The sequence below is a fragment of the Chaetodon auriga genome, chromosome 24 (assembly GCF_051107435.1).
Source record: "Chaetodon auriga isolate fChaAug3 chromosome 24, fChaAug3.hap1, whole genome shotgun sequence".
In the NCBI taxonomy this organism is placed as follows: domain Eukaryota; kingdom Metazoa; phylum Chordata; class Actinopteri; order Chaetodontiformes; family Chaetodontidae; genus Chaetodon; species Chaetodon auriga.
The window spans coordinates 9,222,382-9,236,108 of record NC_135097.1 but is presented as its reverse complement, the minus strand read 5'-3'; the positions used below and the strand labels follow the sequence as shown (position 1 = coordinate 9,236,108).

At 43.9% G+C, this 13,727-nt stretch overlaps 1 protein-coding gene across 1 annotated transcript in view; it reads left to right on the top strand.

Annotated features, from left to right (window-relative positions):
• LOC143316892 (phospholipid-transporting ATPase ABCA1) overlaps positions 1–13,727 on the top strand; it is a 128,237-nt gene that overhangs the window by 87,227 nt on the left and 27,283 nt on the right. The window contains exons 36-41 of the mRNA XM_076724670.1: positions 835–1,012; positions 2,191–2,306; positions 3,189–3,333; positions 8,603–8,726; positions 11,163–11,292; positions 11,799–11,919. Of these exons, the coding sequence (XP_076580785.1) occupies positions 835–1,012; positions 2,191–2,306; positions 3,189–3,333; positions 8,603–8,726; positions 11,163–11,292; positions 11,799–11,919 (814 nt within the window). The remainder of the gene's footprint in view (positions 1–834; positions 1,013–2,190; positions 2,307–3,188; positions 3,334–8,602; positions 8,727–11,162; positions 11,293–11,798; positions 11,920–13,727) is intronic.

The window sequence follows — 13,727 nt, the reverse complement described above, 5'->3', positions numbered from 1 at the left end:
TGTTTCTGCACTGCTGCGTATAAGTCTGGTCCACATTTTAAAATGTTAACTGGGTTGCTGAGAGACCAAAAGGAGCTATGAATTGAAGGTGAACCTAGCATAATGGTTTCAGATGGCTAATGATCTCTGAAAGCTTTTTTATTATGTACAAACAGCATCGTCAGTGCTTTCCAGTGATGTCTGTAACGCCGGTCTGATGAAGTCATCAATGCTAACAAGCACACGCCTGCAACACCAGTTTTAAGTTTATTTCTGCAGGTCCAACAAAATGTATTTAAATGCATCCTAACAGAGCAAAGTAATAAAAGAAATGCCTTTACTGCATTATAGGAAATGAGCCACATGCTGCTTCAACGCTGCTGAAGCGTCGTCTGGCTCCGGAGAAGCAGCCACAGACCTGCTCTCTTTGAATCTCTCGACTTTTATTCAGTCAAAACTTCTTCACAGGAACCAAATCGTGAACAGACTTTTTCCACAGCACTTTGTTGGGTTTGACTTTGCTAACCTTTAATGTTGTTCTCATTGACGTCATTGTGGTGATTAGCACTGTTTTTTTGGCCTTGGCATTGGCAGCGTGTTGTATAGCTGACTAGTGTCCACTGAAATGGAAAGACAAAAGGCTAGTGTCCCCGAAGACAAGATTTAAATGCAGTGAATATCACACTGGAATTTTAATTCATTAGCAGCATTTAATTAAGATTTCAATTGAACCAAAGTTCTTGTGTTTCCAATTCATGCATTCTACAGTGTTATTGAAAGCACCCTGAGGTTTTTAACATATGTAGCTAAGCTCCCCACTCGACTTCCTGTTCTCTGTGCTCTTTTCAATCACAGGGCCACCACCTCCACTGACGTGGTGGTGTCCATCTGCGTTATCTTTGCCATGTCCTTCATCCCTGCCAGCTTCGTCCTCTTCCTCATCCAAGAGAGGGTGAGCAAAGCCAAGCATCTGCAGTTTGTCAGCGGAGTAAACCCAGCTGTCTACTGGTTGGCCAATTTCGCCTGGGACATGGTGAGTACCAGCCCCATCATGCTGCTTTATCACGTCTTGATGGATCGTAGCTTCTCCAGGTTCGTCGCCTCTTTATTTCACACGCTGAATGAAATCTAAGTAAAAACAGGAAGACGCGCATTATAATGTGACTCAGCCCACTCAGGTTCCAGTGCTGTAGGCGTCATTTTACCCTAGTTTGATACTCTTTTACTATCCCGAAGATTTATTTCCACCTAAGGCTATATGTAAAAAGAGGATCCATCTACTATAATTGATAATGTAGCTTTGACACTGCTGGCTTCTGGGAAAAACTTCAGCGGAGCAACAGTTACTGGCTGAGGCGTAATTATCGACAGCGGCTGCCCCCGTTGGTTACGCTCAACAGGCTTACCGGCAGTTTCCCTGACGCATAATTGAAGTAAACATTTTATCAGGTACCTTTGGTAAAGAAATGGCATCAGGACGCTCATCATTATGGTGGATAAATGCTGTCTGAGTGGAAGACAAATGTGCCCTAGGAGTCAGTCTAACGATTATAGCCTGGAGCTCTCTGCATTAGCATGCATGCTCTACCAACAACAGAGATATTACAGAGAATCCAGGTTGAAAGCTACTTAATATTTCCATGTAAACCTTTTGTCTGTGAACTGTAAATAAACATGTGTCACTGTATCTTGACACGTTCGATTTATTTTATCTCTTTAGTGCATCGTTTATTCACCAGTGGAAAACTGCGGGCTTGTTTTATTGAAGAGCTCTGCAGCCCGAAAAGAACATTAAAACTACAAGTAAAAGCTTTTCCCAGCTTTCTTTTGCTATTGAATGGATCCAAACAAGTATCGAATCAATATCAGTCTCTTAGTTGAAGATTTTAGAAAACCTTTGGACGCTTTGTTCAGTTCACTCTTTGTGCCATCGAGCAGCCACTTAAACAGAAAGTGGGTCTGTTTTCAATGAATTAATTAGAAATTTAAAAATGGATATATTTTAGTGCTAATTAAAAAAGTAATCTCCAGATTTCATAATTACACGGCCTTCCAGTTTGTCTGAAAACATGAAAAAAAAAGAGTGTCAAAATCTTTTTATGTTGTCACGAATGCCCCAAAGATACATTTCTGAATCATGCACTGGCCTCCACTCCTGATGGGGATAAGCCGCTTATGTTCTCGTTTCCTTGTTTATGTTTGTTCTGGCAGTGTAACTATATCATCCCGTGCCTTATTGTCATCGTGATCTTCCTCTGCTTCCAACAACAAGCCTACGTTTCACCTGCGAACCTGCCGGCTCTGATTCTGCTGCTCATTCTCTACGGGTAAGCAAAATTAAGACTTGAGGATATTAAGCCTTTAATTTGAAGACAGTCATCACCAATCAAATAATTGATAGCAATCCATTATCGGACTTTTCCAGGCGTAAGAGGTAGCATAAAAAATTATATCTTTATAGTACATCATCCACAGTCTGGAGATGTTGGCCCACTTTCATAAATTTTAGGGGTAACTGCTTCCGTGCACTATTTCAGGCTAAATGTGCAGCACATTCATTTACGCTGATTCACATTAAGTAGGCTCTGTGCCACAGTGATGCAATGTACCGCCTGTTGCATCATTGTCTGAGTGCCCAAGTAAAAGCCAATGAAAATCAATATGCTAATGAGGTATTAGGCATATAACATGATCAGCCATATCGTGAAGTGTACAGTAATGGGTTGCTCAATGTCCAAAAAGTTCAAATACGATGAGATGTCACCTTCAGATACTGGAGGCCGACAGATGAACTGTTCACGAGCCTTTAGTCCTTTAGAAGTTTTTAATGTCACCTGCATACACAGCTGTTCTTTCAGCCCTTGTGTGATCACTTTGAGCAGCGCCTTACTTCTACTGCCCCTCAAAGTGGACTTGAACTGCTGCAGGCCGAGTGTGGGTGGGAATAATTGTTCAGCAGTGTTTTTATGGGTCACTCACTGGACATTCGGATGATCAAAAGAGGCTGACGGTCGCATGAAACACCACAGCTGACCTGCTAATCTGCTTTTATGAATCGAAAATGGCACAAAACGCTGCTCACTCGAAATTGGCTGCGACTGTCACATAAACCCCGGTGTTGGAGTTTAACGACTACAGGCTCCTGAAAGCTAGTCCTCATGTTGTGTTTGGGGGCTCTCGTTTACCCTCACTGTCCATTTGTGTGACAGGTGGTCCATCACCCCCATGATGTACCCCGCCTCCTTCGTCTTCAGCGTGCCCAGCACAGCCTACGTGGTGCTGACCTGCCTCAACCTCTTCATTGGTATCAACGGCAGCGTGGCCACCTTTGTTATGGAGCTCTTTGATGATGATGTAAGTGGTACTGGCACACAAACACACTCTTATGCATGAGCACATATTCTAGAGACTCACACATATATACTGTATGCACAGTTTTAACACCCTGGAAAACACTGTTCCTGTGAAACAGCAGGCAGACACATTCAAGCTCCCATAGCTGCATAGAAAATATATTTAGAAGCTATAGCTGTGGATGGCTAATTGACATGAATCATAGATAAACGCTCGGTGTTTTCGAGGCAAAGGCTTCCTTACGCATGTGGGTGGAGTGTGTACCCACCTGGTATAACTTTTAATATGTTTCCTTTATCCTCTCAAGGATTTTTCAAAGGAGTTATTTTCCCTATTCTCTTTAATGTTTAATCGTTTGGTGAGAATTGGGTCTTCGGAGAACTTTCCTCATCCATCTTTCAGCAAGTGTTCATTTTAGCTGCATGCTGCTTCAGTCTCAGGGGAATCAAAAGACAAAGACACCAAAAAAGAACCGCACAAGAAATGGAGAGCTTAGGAGGAGGAGGGGGGGGTGTGGTGGTGTTTACTGTCAGTCATTTCACTTTTGATTATAATTTAAATCACATCTCCTTTATTTAAAAAAAGAGAGAGAAACTGTCCGATTGTGACGATGCAGTTTGTGTCACAGACAGACCTCGTGGTTCCTTGCAGGTGGCAGCGGTGGAGGAAACCATCTCCTGTTCTTGATGTCTTTTTCTGAACTAAATACATCTAATTTGATTTGTAGATTTAATTATTTGCATGATTAGCATACATCGCCCACGCTCGGATTTTTCCACGTCACATTTTTAGCTTCACACTGATCAGTCATTCCTTGTCAACAGACGTAACGGCGGTTTCGCTCTCTGACAAGCTGCTTATGCATCTGATACCTCATCAGGGTGTCTCCCACAGCTCTGAGCCGACGCTTCAGACGGAGCATAATGTTGTCTGAAAGACTTTTCCTCCGCACACTTTGTCCTCTCTGACACGCCTGCCTCTGACTTGATGTTTCCTCTGGTGCCGCTCGGCGATGGCATGGGATGTTTCCTGTCTCCTAACGAGGCTGCCTCATTTGCATCGTGATTTCATTTTTGCCAGCGTTCATTATCAATTTGTATTTTGCAACTGGCGCGTCTCCCCTTAAAGAATGTCATTGTTGCCGTTTTGTTGTCTCTCCGTTCGCTTCTCGTATTTATTGATACGGTGCTGTTGGAAAGAGTGCCATTGGTGGTAATTTAATGGACAGCATGTTGCCCGCTGGCAGTGTAAAGGGACGGATTTATTATGCTCCTCTCTTGTCCAAGGCATTAGGGACAGAGAGAGTGTTTCTCTGAGATTCGACAGGGACAGGGGTCCATGATAATTCTGCTAATCTGACTTGATTTTACTGCTGATAAGAGAACCTGATGGGTAGACATCAATCCACAGATGTCACAGCTCTGAGTTTCTGCGTCCCTTGTCAGAGCAGATATCTCTTCGGAAGAGATTCTTCACAAAATACCTCACGTAGCTACGACAGTGCCCCGGTGTGCCCCAGTTAGGCAGAGAGGCTAGATCCTAAACATGACAGCTGAATCCAGTCTTCTCCTTTTGTGACTTCTGCTGTTTCAAAGCTTTGTCTTATCGTTTTCAGGCTCCTCAGCGGTGGCATTAGCTGAACAGTGTCGCTCAAAAGCAAAGCTACAGGCTGCAGTCTGTTCTCTGTTTTTGAGCACGAGGTGAACCCAGATCCCTTTTGGGCATAGCACTATTTTTTCCAACAGAAAAAGTAACGGAGTGAGAAAGCAGAGCGGCGGCGGTGCAGACTCGGTGCCCCAGTTTTGTCTTGAGACCGATGGGAGATTTTCTTCCCCTCAGGATCATCTAGCTCCCTGTGGATTGCATCAATCCCAGCCTGCCTTGTATGCTTGAAGCGGTGTCTCGCTCACTTCCTCCACCACGTGCCACTCAGAGATAACCACAGGCACGGATAGATTTTCCAGGATAAATGTGAAGGTGTGCCAAGGTGGCCAGGTACTACCTTTTTCATGAAGTCCAGCAGCCTTTATTGGCAGGATTAAAGGTGGAAGCTTTATGTGGTGTTTTCTAAAATTACTCTAAAATTACATGCAAAGTCTTGAATTAGCGGGTCGGTAGTGTTTCTGCCTTTCCACAAGAACTGCAGTAGCTAAAAAAAAAAGTACGAATTTCATGTCTAGAAAATATCTAACGAGACTGTTGGAGTCATATATTGTGTCTGTCTGCTTTCATTGTGATTCTCAGCATTATGAATGAAGCCATGCTGTGGGAATAAGCACAAGTAGCGATATGGGTCAGATAAGCGCCCCGCAGACTATACCACCTTCAAAACCATTTGAAAATGATTTATGGGCATATAGCACACACGTAAGGGGGAAAATTGTCCAGCATTTCATCATCCCCGACTAAGAGCTTCTCAGATCTCCTTGATGAACACCCAGTCAAGAGAAGATGTGTTATTTCATGTATTGATCTCAAATTAGGTCTCGTTTTCTAACCATTCCTCTAGCAGACAGATGGGCTGCATTCAGCCAAGGTCACAGCTGGTGTTTATTTATTCGACTTTTCTTATCTCTGTATATGTTCAGTATTGACTGTAAAGAAGAGAGTAGCCCTCAGAGGATCCCAAGGTCTGTGTGTGTATTGGAACATTTACATACATTTGAAAACAACTCGGGGCTGAAAATACTTTTGACATTAAATGTTAGCAGTGAAGTGAGACAGTGTTAATGTCATCTTCTGCTGCACTGAACTGCAGCGGCACGCACTGTCCTTATTCCCACATTTCAATGAAAATCCAACGAGATAAAGGCATTTCAAATGTATGATAATCAATAAAAAGAACGATTCAAGAAGTACCAGAGGAAACTGCTTATTAGAATGTAACACAATGTTCCTGAACGCACCTCAGCTCCTGTTCTCCCCTCAGTGTGAGCTGTTCTAAAAATTCACCGGACTGTTTGGCTTTATTGGTGTGATCTGTAGCATATTTTCCTGAATGTTATGAATCCTGATGTCCTGATCGATGAAAGGGAAGCGCTTCTTCTCGACACTCTACATTCACAGTTGGTTTTAGTCTCGGCGATGAATTGCCATCGCAGCTCTTTGTACCCTTTAGTCTTCAAGCAAATGTGTAAATGTAGATAAAAGGAGTGATGAATTATTGTTGAACACATTGCCGGACATCTGAAGGTTTGCTTTGACATCATGATCAATGAGGCCTTTTCATCGCGCTCTCATATCTGCCTGAGAGAAACTAGGCCAATGACCACCTACTCATGCAAAAAAATCATCTCACATATGCCTGTGCCCACTCTTGGATCTTGAACATTACTGTATGTTTTGCCACGAGGGGAAAAGATTAAGTGAGATTGTTTTCTTCTTTTTGGCCTGGATACCCTTTTATGACGTGCTTTGAATGATAAAGTCAGATATAAATGTTGCAAAAGAGAAGTTTCATCCACATAAAACAGTGATTGTTTTTGAATTGCTTTGCTGCATAACTGTTGATTTTAGATGATCCAGGATGGAGTTTACACCACTGTCACATCTGCTAAATATAGACCTAGTAGGTACTTAGCTTAGCTTAGCTTAGCATTAAGAACAGAAACAGCTAACCTGGCTCATTAATTTCCATTTATATCTTGTTTTTTTCCCAGACAAAAGCTGAGAGTAAAAATGCCAATTAGCTATTTCACTGGGTTTATGTGCCAGACTATTTCCTGGCCAGGACCAGTTGCTGGGGAACCTGCAGAGACACCAGGAAGTTAGTGAGAAACATGTTAATTATTGAGCTGCGATGGGGCTGGTTGGTGGATTTTGCTTCCCTTAGACAGAGCAAGACTATGTTTTCAGTCATTATGCTAAGCTAAGCTAACTGCCTGCCAGCTCTGACTGCACATTTACCCTACAGACATGACAGTGGTATCAGTCTTCTCATCTCATTCTATGCCAATCAGCATATCTCCCACTATTCCTACAAAAAGGAGCTATTCCTTTAAAATGTATGCAGACATCCAGGAAACTTGCTTGACAAAGATATCTTCAATTCTGGCGTTTGGATTGTTTTTTAAAGCTGGCTGACGAGTGCATGAGGCTTCATGCGCTCGTCCTCAACTGCCAATTGAAAGCTTACTCAGTGAAACTAATAAATCACAGAGCGGTTCCACACGCATCCGCGAATAAATTCAGTGACAATAATGACCATCGTGTGGAAATCTTCCACACAGCTTTAACAATACGCGCTGCCACCGCCGCCCCACCCACTCTTCTCTCGGGCTTGCCTAAAAAATGGAAATGATGAATTTATAGTCTCCCTCCATGTATGCAAGAGCTTTGAAGACTCTCCTGCAATGAAGCAGTATGCATAATGCATGAACTTTCGTTTGAACGTCATGCCGCGCCAAACGTAGTAATATTTTGTCTTCCCCCTCTCTGCCTCTCCCTCTCTCACCCCTTCCTTCCCCCCTGACTCGCTGTACTTCCTTCCTGATTTGAGCCAGTTTGTTGCAGCCCCGTCCATTGTGTCTCCATTTAATTAATTATCTCTTTTGTGCTTGACTGGGCCGCCATTAAATTGCAGCCACAGGGAGGAGGAAAGGGAGGAAGGGATAGTGCAATTTTGAGGGGGAAAGACAAGTTGTAGGCAGGAAATGCACTGCCAAGATAAGACCAGCCTTTTATGGATGCCTCGTGAAACAGTGACACAATATGCTTTGGCTTTGTGCTCACATGTCTCTTTGCTTTTGTATACAGTATCAAAAGAAAGAAAAAGAGGCGTATACACTGAGAGTACCTGCAGGTGTTTTCACATCTTTTGGTTGCTTTTCAGCTGTCTTTTTGGTCTCTGTGTGCTCCTTCTGCCTTTAGTTATGGTTTTCAGGGTGAACATCTGCTTACCTGAGCACCACCTCATCACTATGTGTTTACACATACTACATGCGAGCCGCCTCACAGATCACACAGTGTGCTCCCTGTCGTTTGCTAAATTCAGACAGTAAGAAGGTAGATGAACTTAGATGGTCCGTGCTCCCTCAGCGTGCCACGCGGCGCCCTGCAACACAACAGCGCGCAGCGTGCAAACGGAGCGCCGGATGTTTGTTAATTATCCACGCTTGCATCGGGGCGCCACACGCTGTCTTCCAAACCTCTCACGCCGCTGGCCCTGCTGATTCAAGGTGGCGAGTCAACGTATTGGGCTTGTGCCTTCGTAAATATTTAAACCTTTTGCATACCACCAATATGTGTTTATGTGCATTTTCCTCAACAGAATATCATCCGCATCAACGACATAGTGAAGCAGGTGCTGCTGATATTCCCGCATTTCTGTCTGGGCAGAGGGCTGATTGACATGGCCAGGAACCAGGCAATGGCGACCTTCTTCACTGATTTTGGTAAGAGTCCACCAGCGCTATTTACATGATTCATTTAGTTTGATGTTAAATTCAGAGATTATATTTTCCTCAGACAAAAGAAAGCATCTGCCAAGAGGAACCTTTCTTGACTTTATTGTATTTTGGTATCACAGCAGCAGTCTGCCTCATTTTAAGATATCATGTGAGGCTGATGCATTTTCACAGAAAGTCTCACTCTGTTGACAGTTATTTGAGTCTAAAATAGAGCTTTCAACATGATTTTAACAGAATATGAATGTGAAGGTCAGCACTTAAAGGTGCCCTGTGAGTTTTCATGTAAACAAAGTTCCTGTTTACATTCAGTGTTATTCACCAGAGCACACTGGGGGATAATTACTAACGGTGTCACGAATTGCCATCAGTAATATGCATCAATATTCCATCATCAGGTAGTCACTGATCATGTGCCTGATTAAAAAAAGGGTTACAAGTTTTCTGGCTGCATTACCAGATGTTGGTCAGATGCAATTTCCACTGCCCCGGTGGTCAGTCTGTGATGATAAATTGGTGCCGCAGCCATTTGTAAAAATATCCATTCCCTCCTCCTATATGAACAGAACTGCATTAAAATACATATTACATGAGCCCAAACATGCAATTTTCAGCCATTTCTTCCATTTTCCCAGTGCAAAACCTCACTGCTGTCCTGCCCTAAGCAAGGGCAACTGTGAAACTGTGGACGTGCAGATAAAACAGTAGTTTTGTCACTTTAGGAAATATTCTCCATTGTGTGCATCTTTGCAGTAAAACTTTTGCTTTTTTGAAATCCTATTGTTTTGATCAAGCGGCAGCCTCCAGGACTGAAAAATGAAGCCAGTGCAGAAGTGCCAGAAGCTGCACTTCCTCAAATGGCCACTTGAGGCTGGCTCCAAAAGCACAGCAATCCTATAGAGGTGCTGCTGATATTCATAGACCGAGACATAGACCCCCACATTAAAATGCCCACATTTACAACCTGTTACCAAGGGGGGTTGTATTTTTATGCGACTCACTCTTTTGAATTATATTAAGCCTTAAATTTATCCATAATTATGGGCATGGCTGCTTTGAGTGACAGCTAACTGCTAGGTTTTAGCAACCAGGCGTCATTTGGCCCTCCTTGGCCCCAATCATTCTCCACCTCTTTGCCCAATTTTTGTTTGGCTTCACAATGGCCAATCAGAAACATCCATGTTTTAGTCAGTCCATGGATTAGATCCACTAGATTACTGAAAATGGGAAGTTACCCTGGTTGCTAATGGTATGAACGTAAGCAAGCTAGCAGCTGCAATGGAAATAAACCAAAGTGCTTTTTTGAATGATGATCGGTGCAGCCAGACCTGTCTCCAGTGCTGACTCAGCACTTTGTAGATAGGCCCGCCTATGTGAGACTATGTAAGATCAGTGGAATAGTGTGAAATTGGCAGGAATGTGTATCACCTGACCTGCACGCATGCACGTCCTCACCCATGTGTTAGACCCCGAAATAACGCTTAAACAACATGCCTTTCCTTTGAAGTGACTCTATACTATTTCATTCAAAATACTGGTTTATCCCACCAGCAGAAAAACATGTTTGACCGGTAGCACAGCCCCCAAACCTCCTCTTCAGCTCCACTCTCTACATGTGTTAAATTTAGATAGGAGAAAGGGAGACAAGGGGAACGGAGTTGAAGAGGTGGAGCTGGGGTAGAGGGGCCCCCATCAAGAGGCAAAGAGGCACATGAAAGAGGAAGAGGAGTCTTATCTGTGGAGAGATGGAGCAGGAAATAGTGGTTTGAGGAATCATTTGCGGTGGTGGCGGAGAGCAGGAAGAGAAAAGCAATCACAACCTAAAAGGGCTAGTGTGGAGAGGGGCTATTTACCAGAGAATGAGACTGAAAGCGCTTTCGTTTTTCCTGTCTCCTTACTCTGCCCCCTCGGGCTCAAGGGTTGTAGAAGCTGAGAGAGGGAGGAGAGAGACGGGGGGAGAATTGACAATGATTCGAGTGGGGACTGTCAGCGGTTTACTTACGTGTTCATTAGCCAAAAGAGGCTTCAACGCGGAAAGTACAGGATAACAGTGATTTTCTCACATGACATAGGTGACAGCAGTTTTTATTTTTAAGGCTAAGTGGCATTTTAAACGGCTGGCTTTCACCAATGAATATGTCTCAAAAGCACTTCAAAGAGCTGATCAAACTCCAGCCCTGCTAACTTTTGACAAAGATAGATTTGGCCACCCATGAAAGAAAACATCTGGTAATTCCTTTTTGTTTTGACAATGTTTCTGCTAAATCATCCCCTGTGCTTGTAGATAAGAGCTGGAAATGAACGTGAAATGACACACAGTAATAATGCCTTTAATTACTTACCTTTGTCTGTGTGCACTGACTTTCTTTATTTCCATATTTTTGCACCTTTTCCCTCATTATTTCCCTCTTTGTCCTTTATCAGGGGAAGACCGTTTCGAGGACCCCCTCAGCTGGGACATGGTGGGAAAGAACCTTTGTGCCATGGCCATCGAGGGACTTGTCATGTTTGCCGTCACAATGCTCATCCAGTACAAGTTCTTCTGCAAACCAAGGTAAAAGCGGCCGACGATGACTGTTGTGTCAGAGTGAATTAACTCAAAAGTGGCAGAAAAAAAAGCTTCTGTTCATCTTAGAGTGACCTCACACACTTCAGTCAGTGTTTGTTATTGTTATCGTCCACGTTTCCGATAAAGTTGCATATTTTTTCACCCAGTATTTGTCTCAGTCAGATAAAACATTCTCTCCTGTTTTTCCCCCAGTTGAATCAGAAATGTGCTTCATGTACTTCCTTCTTTTAATATACAACATCTGTTGCACCGCGAATCTGTTTGCCAAATACCACCCAATTTTCTTTCTTTCTTTCTTTTTTTTTTAAGTGTTTACTTACTCCAAAAGCGGGGTTGCCATGGAAACTAATGCCAGTGGCTTCTGCTACTTATGAAAATTGCAGAGATTGTTTCGCCGAGCTTAAACTTTGACCGAGATAATTTGTCATCCGAGTTCATGTTAATTTTAATGAAGGGTGTTATGCCAACTGTGGCTGACTTCTCTCTGCCAGGCTTATTCCAGGGAAGTCATTATCTACAGAGGAAGAGGATATCGATGTTGCGCGGGAACGTGAGCGGGTGCATGAAGGCGGGGCCCAGAACGACCTTCTGAGGATCTGCGACCTCACCAAGGTATCGTGCAGATCATTTTTGAGCTCCAGCTGAAGTGAAGCTCGGATTGTAGCGCGCAGAGCATGACTTGCTTTTTCCCTCTTTTTTACATTTCTGGGTCAGATGTTGATTGCTTTATTTGTTTTTATCCCCGTACCTTTTCTAAAATGTGAGACGAGTCCAGCACAGAGAGAGAGGAGCTGTCTCCCCTCAGGCCATCAGGATGTGAACTCTTTCCTCTGCTCTCTGTGTATCCCTGGCCTCGTCTTGGCCTCTGTGAAACCTTTGCTCTGCCTCGCACATCTGCACGTTTGCAGTTCTGCACTCAAGTGTGTGCAAAATTTGGGGTATTTTACATATTTATACACTGAAAAATTGCACAGCCCTCCTGCATAACACACCATACCATACCAATATATAATTAAGCATTTTAATACCTTTTTCTTTTATCTAATCTTTCCGTTCTATCCTCTATAAACAGTGTTCATTATTTCATTTTTCTAATTCTTAGTCTTTATTACACGCTGACCAGGCCTAATTTTATTCTTTTCGGAAGTTACGCAGTAATAACCTACACTCAGACTTGAGTAATTCACTTCATGTGTACATGTGTGCGCGTGGGAGGACTTTTCAGAGTTTTCCTCCTGCACCTGCATTATTCAGTTTGCAAGGCAAATGGGAAAGACAGATGGCTAGTCTGCAGCTGTGGACATTCACAAACATCGTAAGTGGCCGTGAGAACCAAACAAGATTGCATTTCTACGGGTGGAAAGGTCTGCGCTCCTATACAGCTCCGGCCCTTCCCTCCATGCAGTAGGTGAAGTCGAGCGTGCTGTGACGGTGCGTGCCTCAACACCGCAGAGATTAACGCTTCATACATTGGCAGATGTTCCCTCCCTGCGGGCGGCGCAGCAGCAGGAAGTGTCACCACAGCACCCGGCTTTGCTGCTCCAGTGCCGACAGCTGGACAATCTAACAGCCTCTTGCTTCTTACCAGCCTTCCTCGCTCCTTTACTCCCTCTGTCTTCTCAGTTTCACTATACTTAATCTTTCACTCATTGCTCACAGACACAGACGCGCACCACACTCCCCGGGGTAATTACCGAACAAGTGCCAGGTGAAACAGTTGGGTAACGTATTGCGAAATCATCTCGCGAGGTGAACAGACGTGGAGAGGAATGTTTCTTTTTCAGCTAACTTTATTTAATGCACTAAAAACACTTCCATCAATACAACTTTAAAACAGCACCAAACATTTTAGGATATTAGATTCGATTCCATTAAGCTCGTCCTGACAGTGTTTCTGTGAGATGAGACACAGCGGCCCATCCCGGCATCAAACCGGCAGTGCAGTGGCAGAAGGCATCAGGATTCTTCCTGCAGTGCCCTCATTGACTCCCACCACAGCTGTGCCCCATCCATTTGGGGTGTAGATAACAAATTGATCAATGAGCGCGTGGCTTCGGCAGCCACGCGCCACAGACTGAGCCCTGTCATAAATCTGAGCATGCCTCTGAAGCGATCGACAGGCCATCAATCATGTGTCAGATTCCTGCTCCTCCCCTTCCTCTTCCCGCTGCTCTGAACAGGACCGTTTTGCTATGCGCCCCACCTGCTAGCCTCCACTTAGCCGCTGCGTTAGCGTCGGCGCCGTAATCGATGGAGACTGTAATGGAAGTCTGTCCGTCTGTGAGCGCTTTCAGGCCCAGCGCTGTCAGTTTAACCTTCCAGTCACTCACTAAGCTGACAGAGCAAGTTTTAAAGAACCTCGTGACAGCTGTTTGAATTTAGGAGACTAATGAGTGATGAGTGGCACCTTGGCATACTGC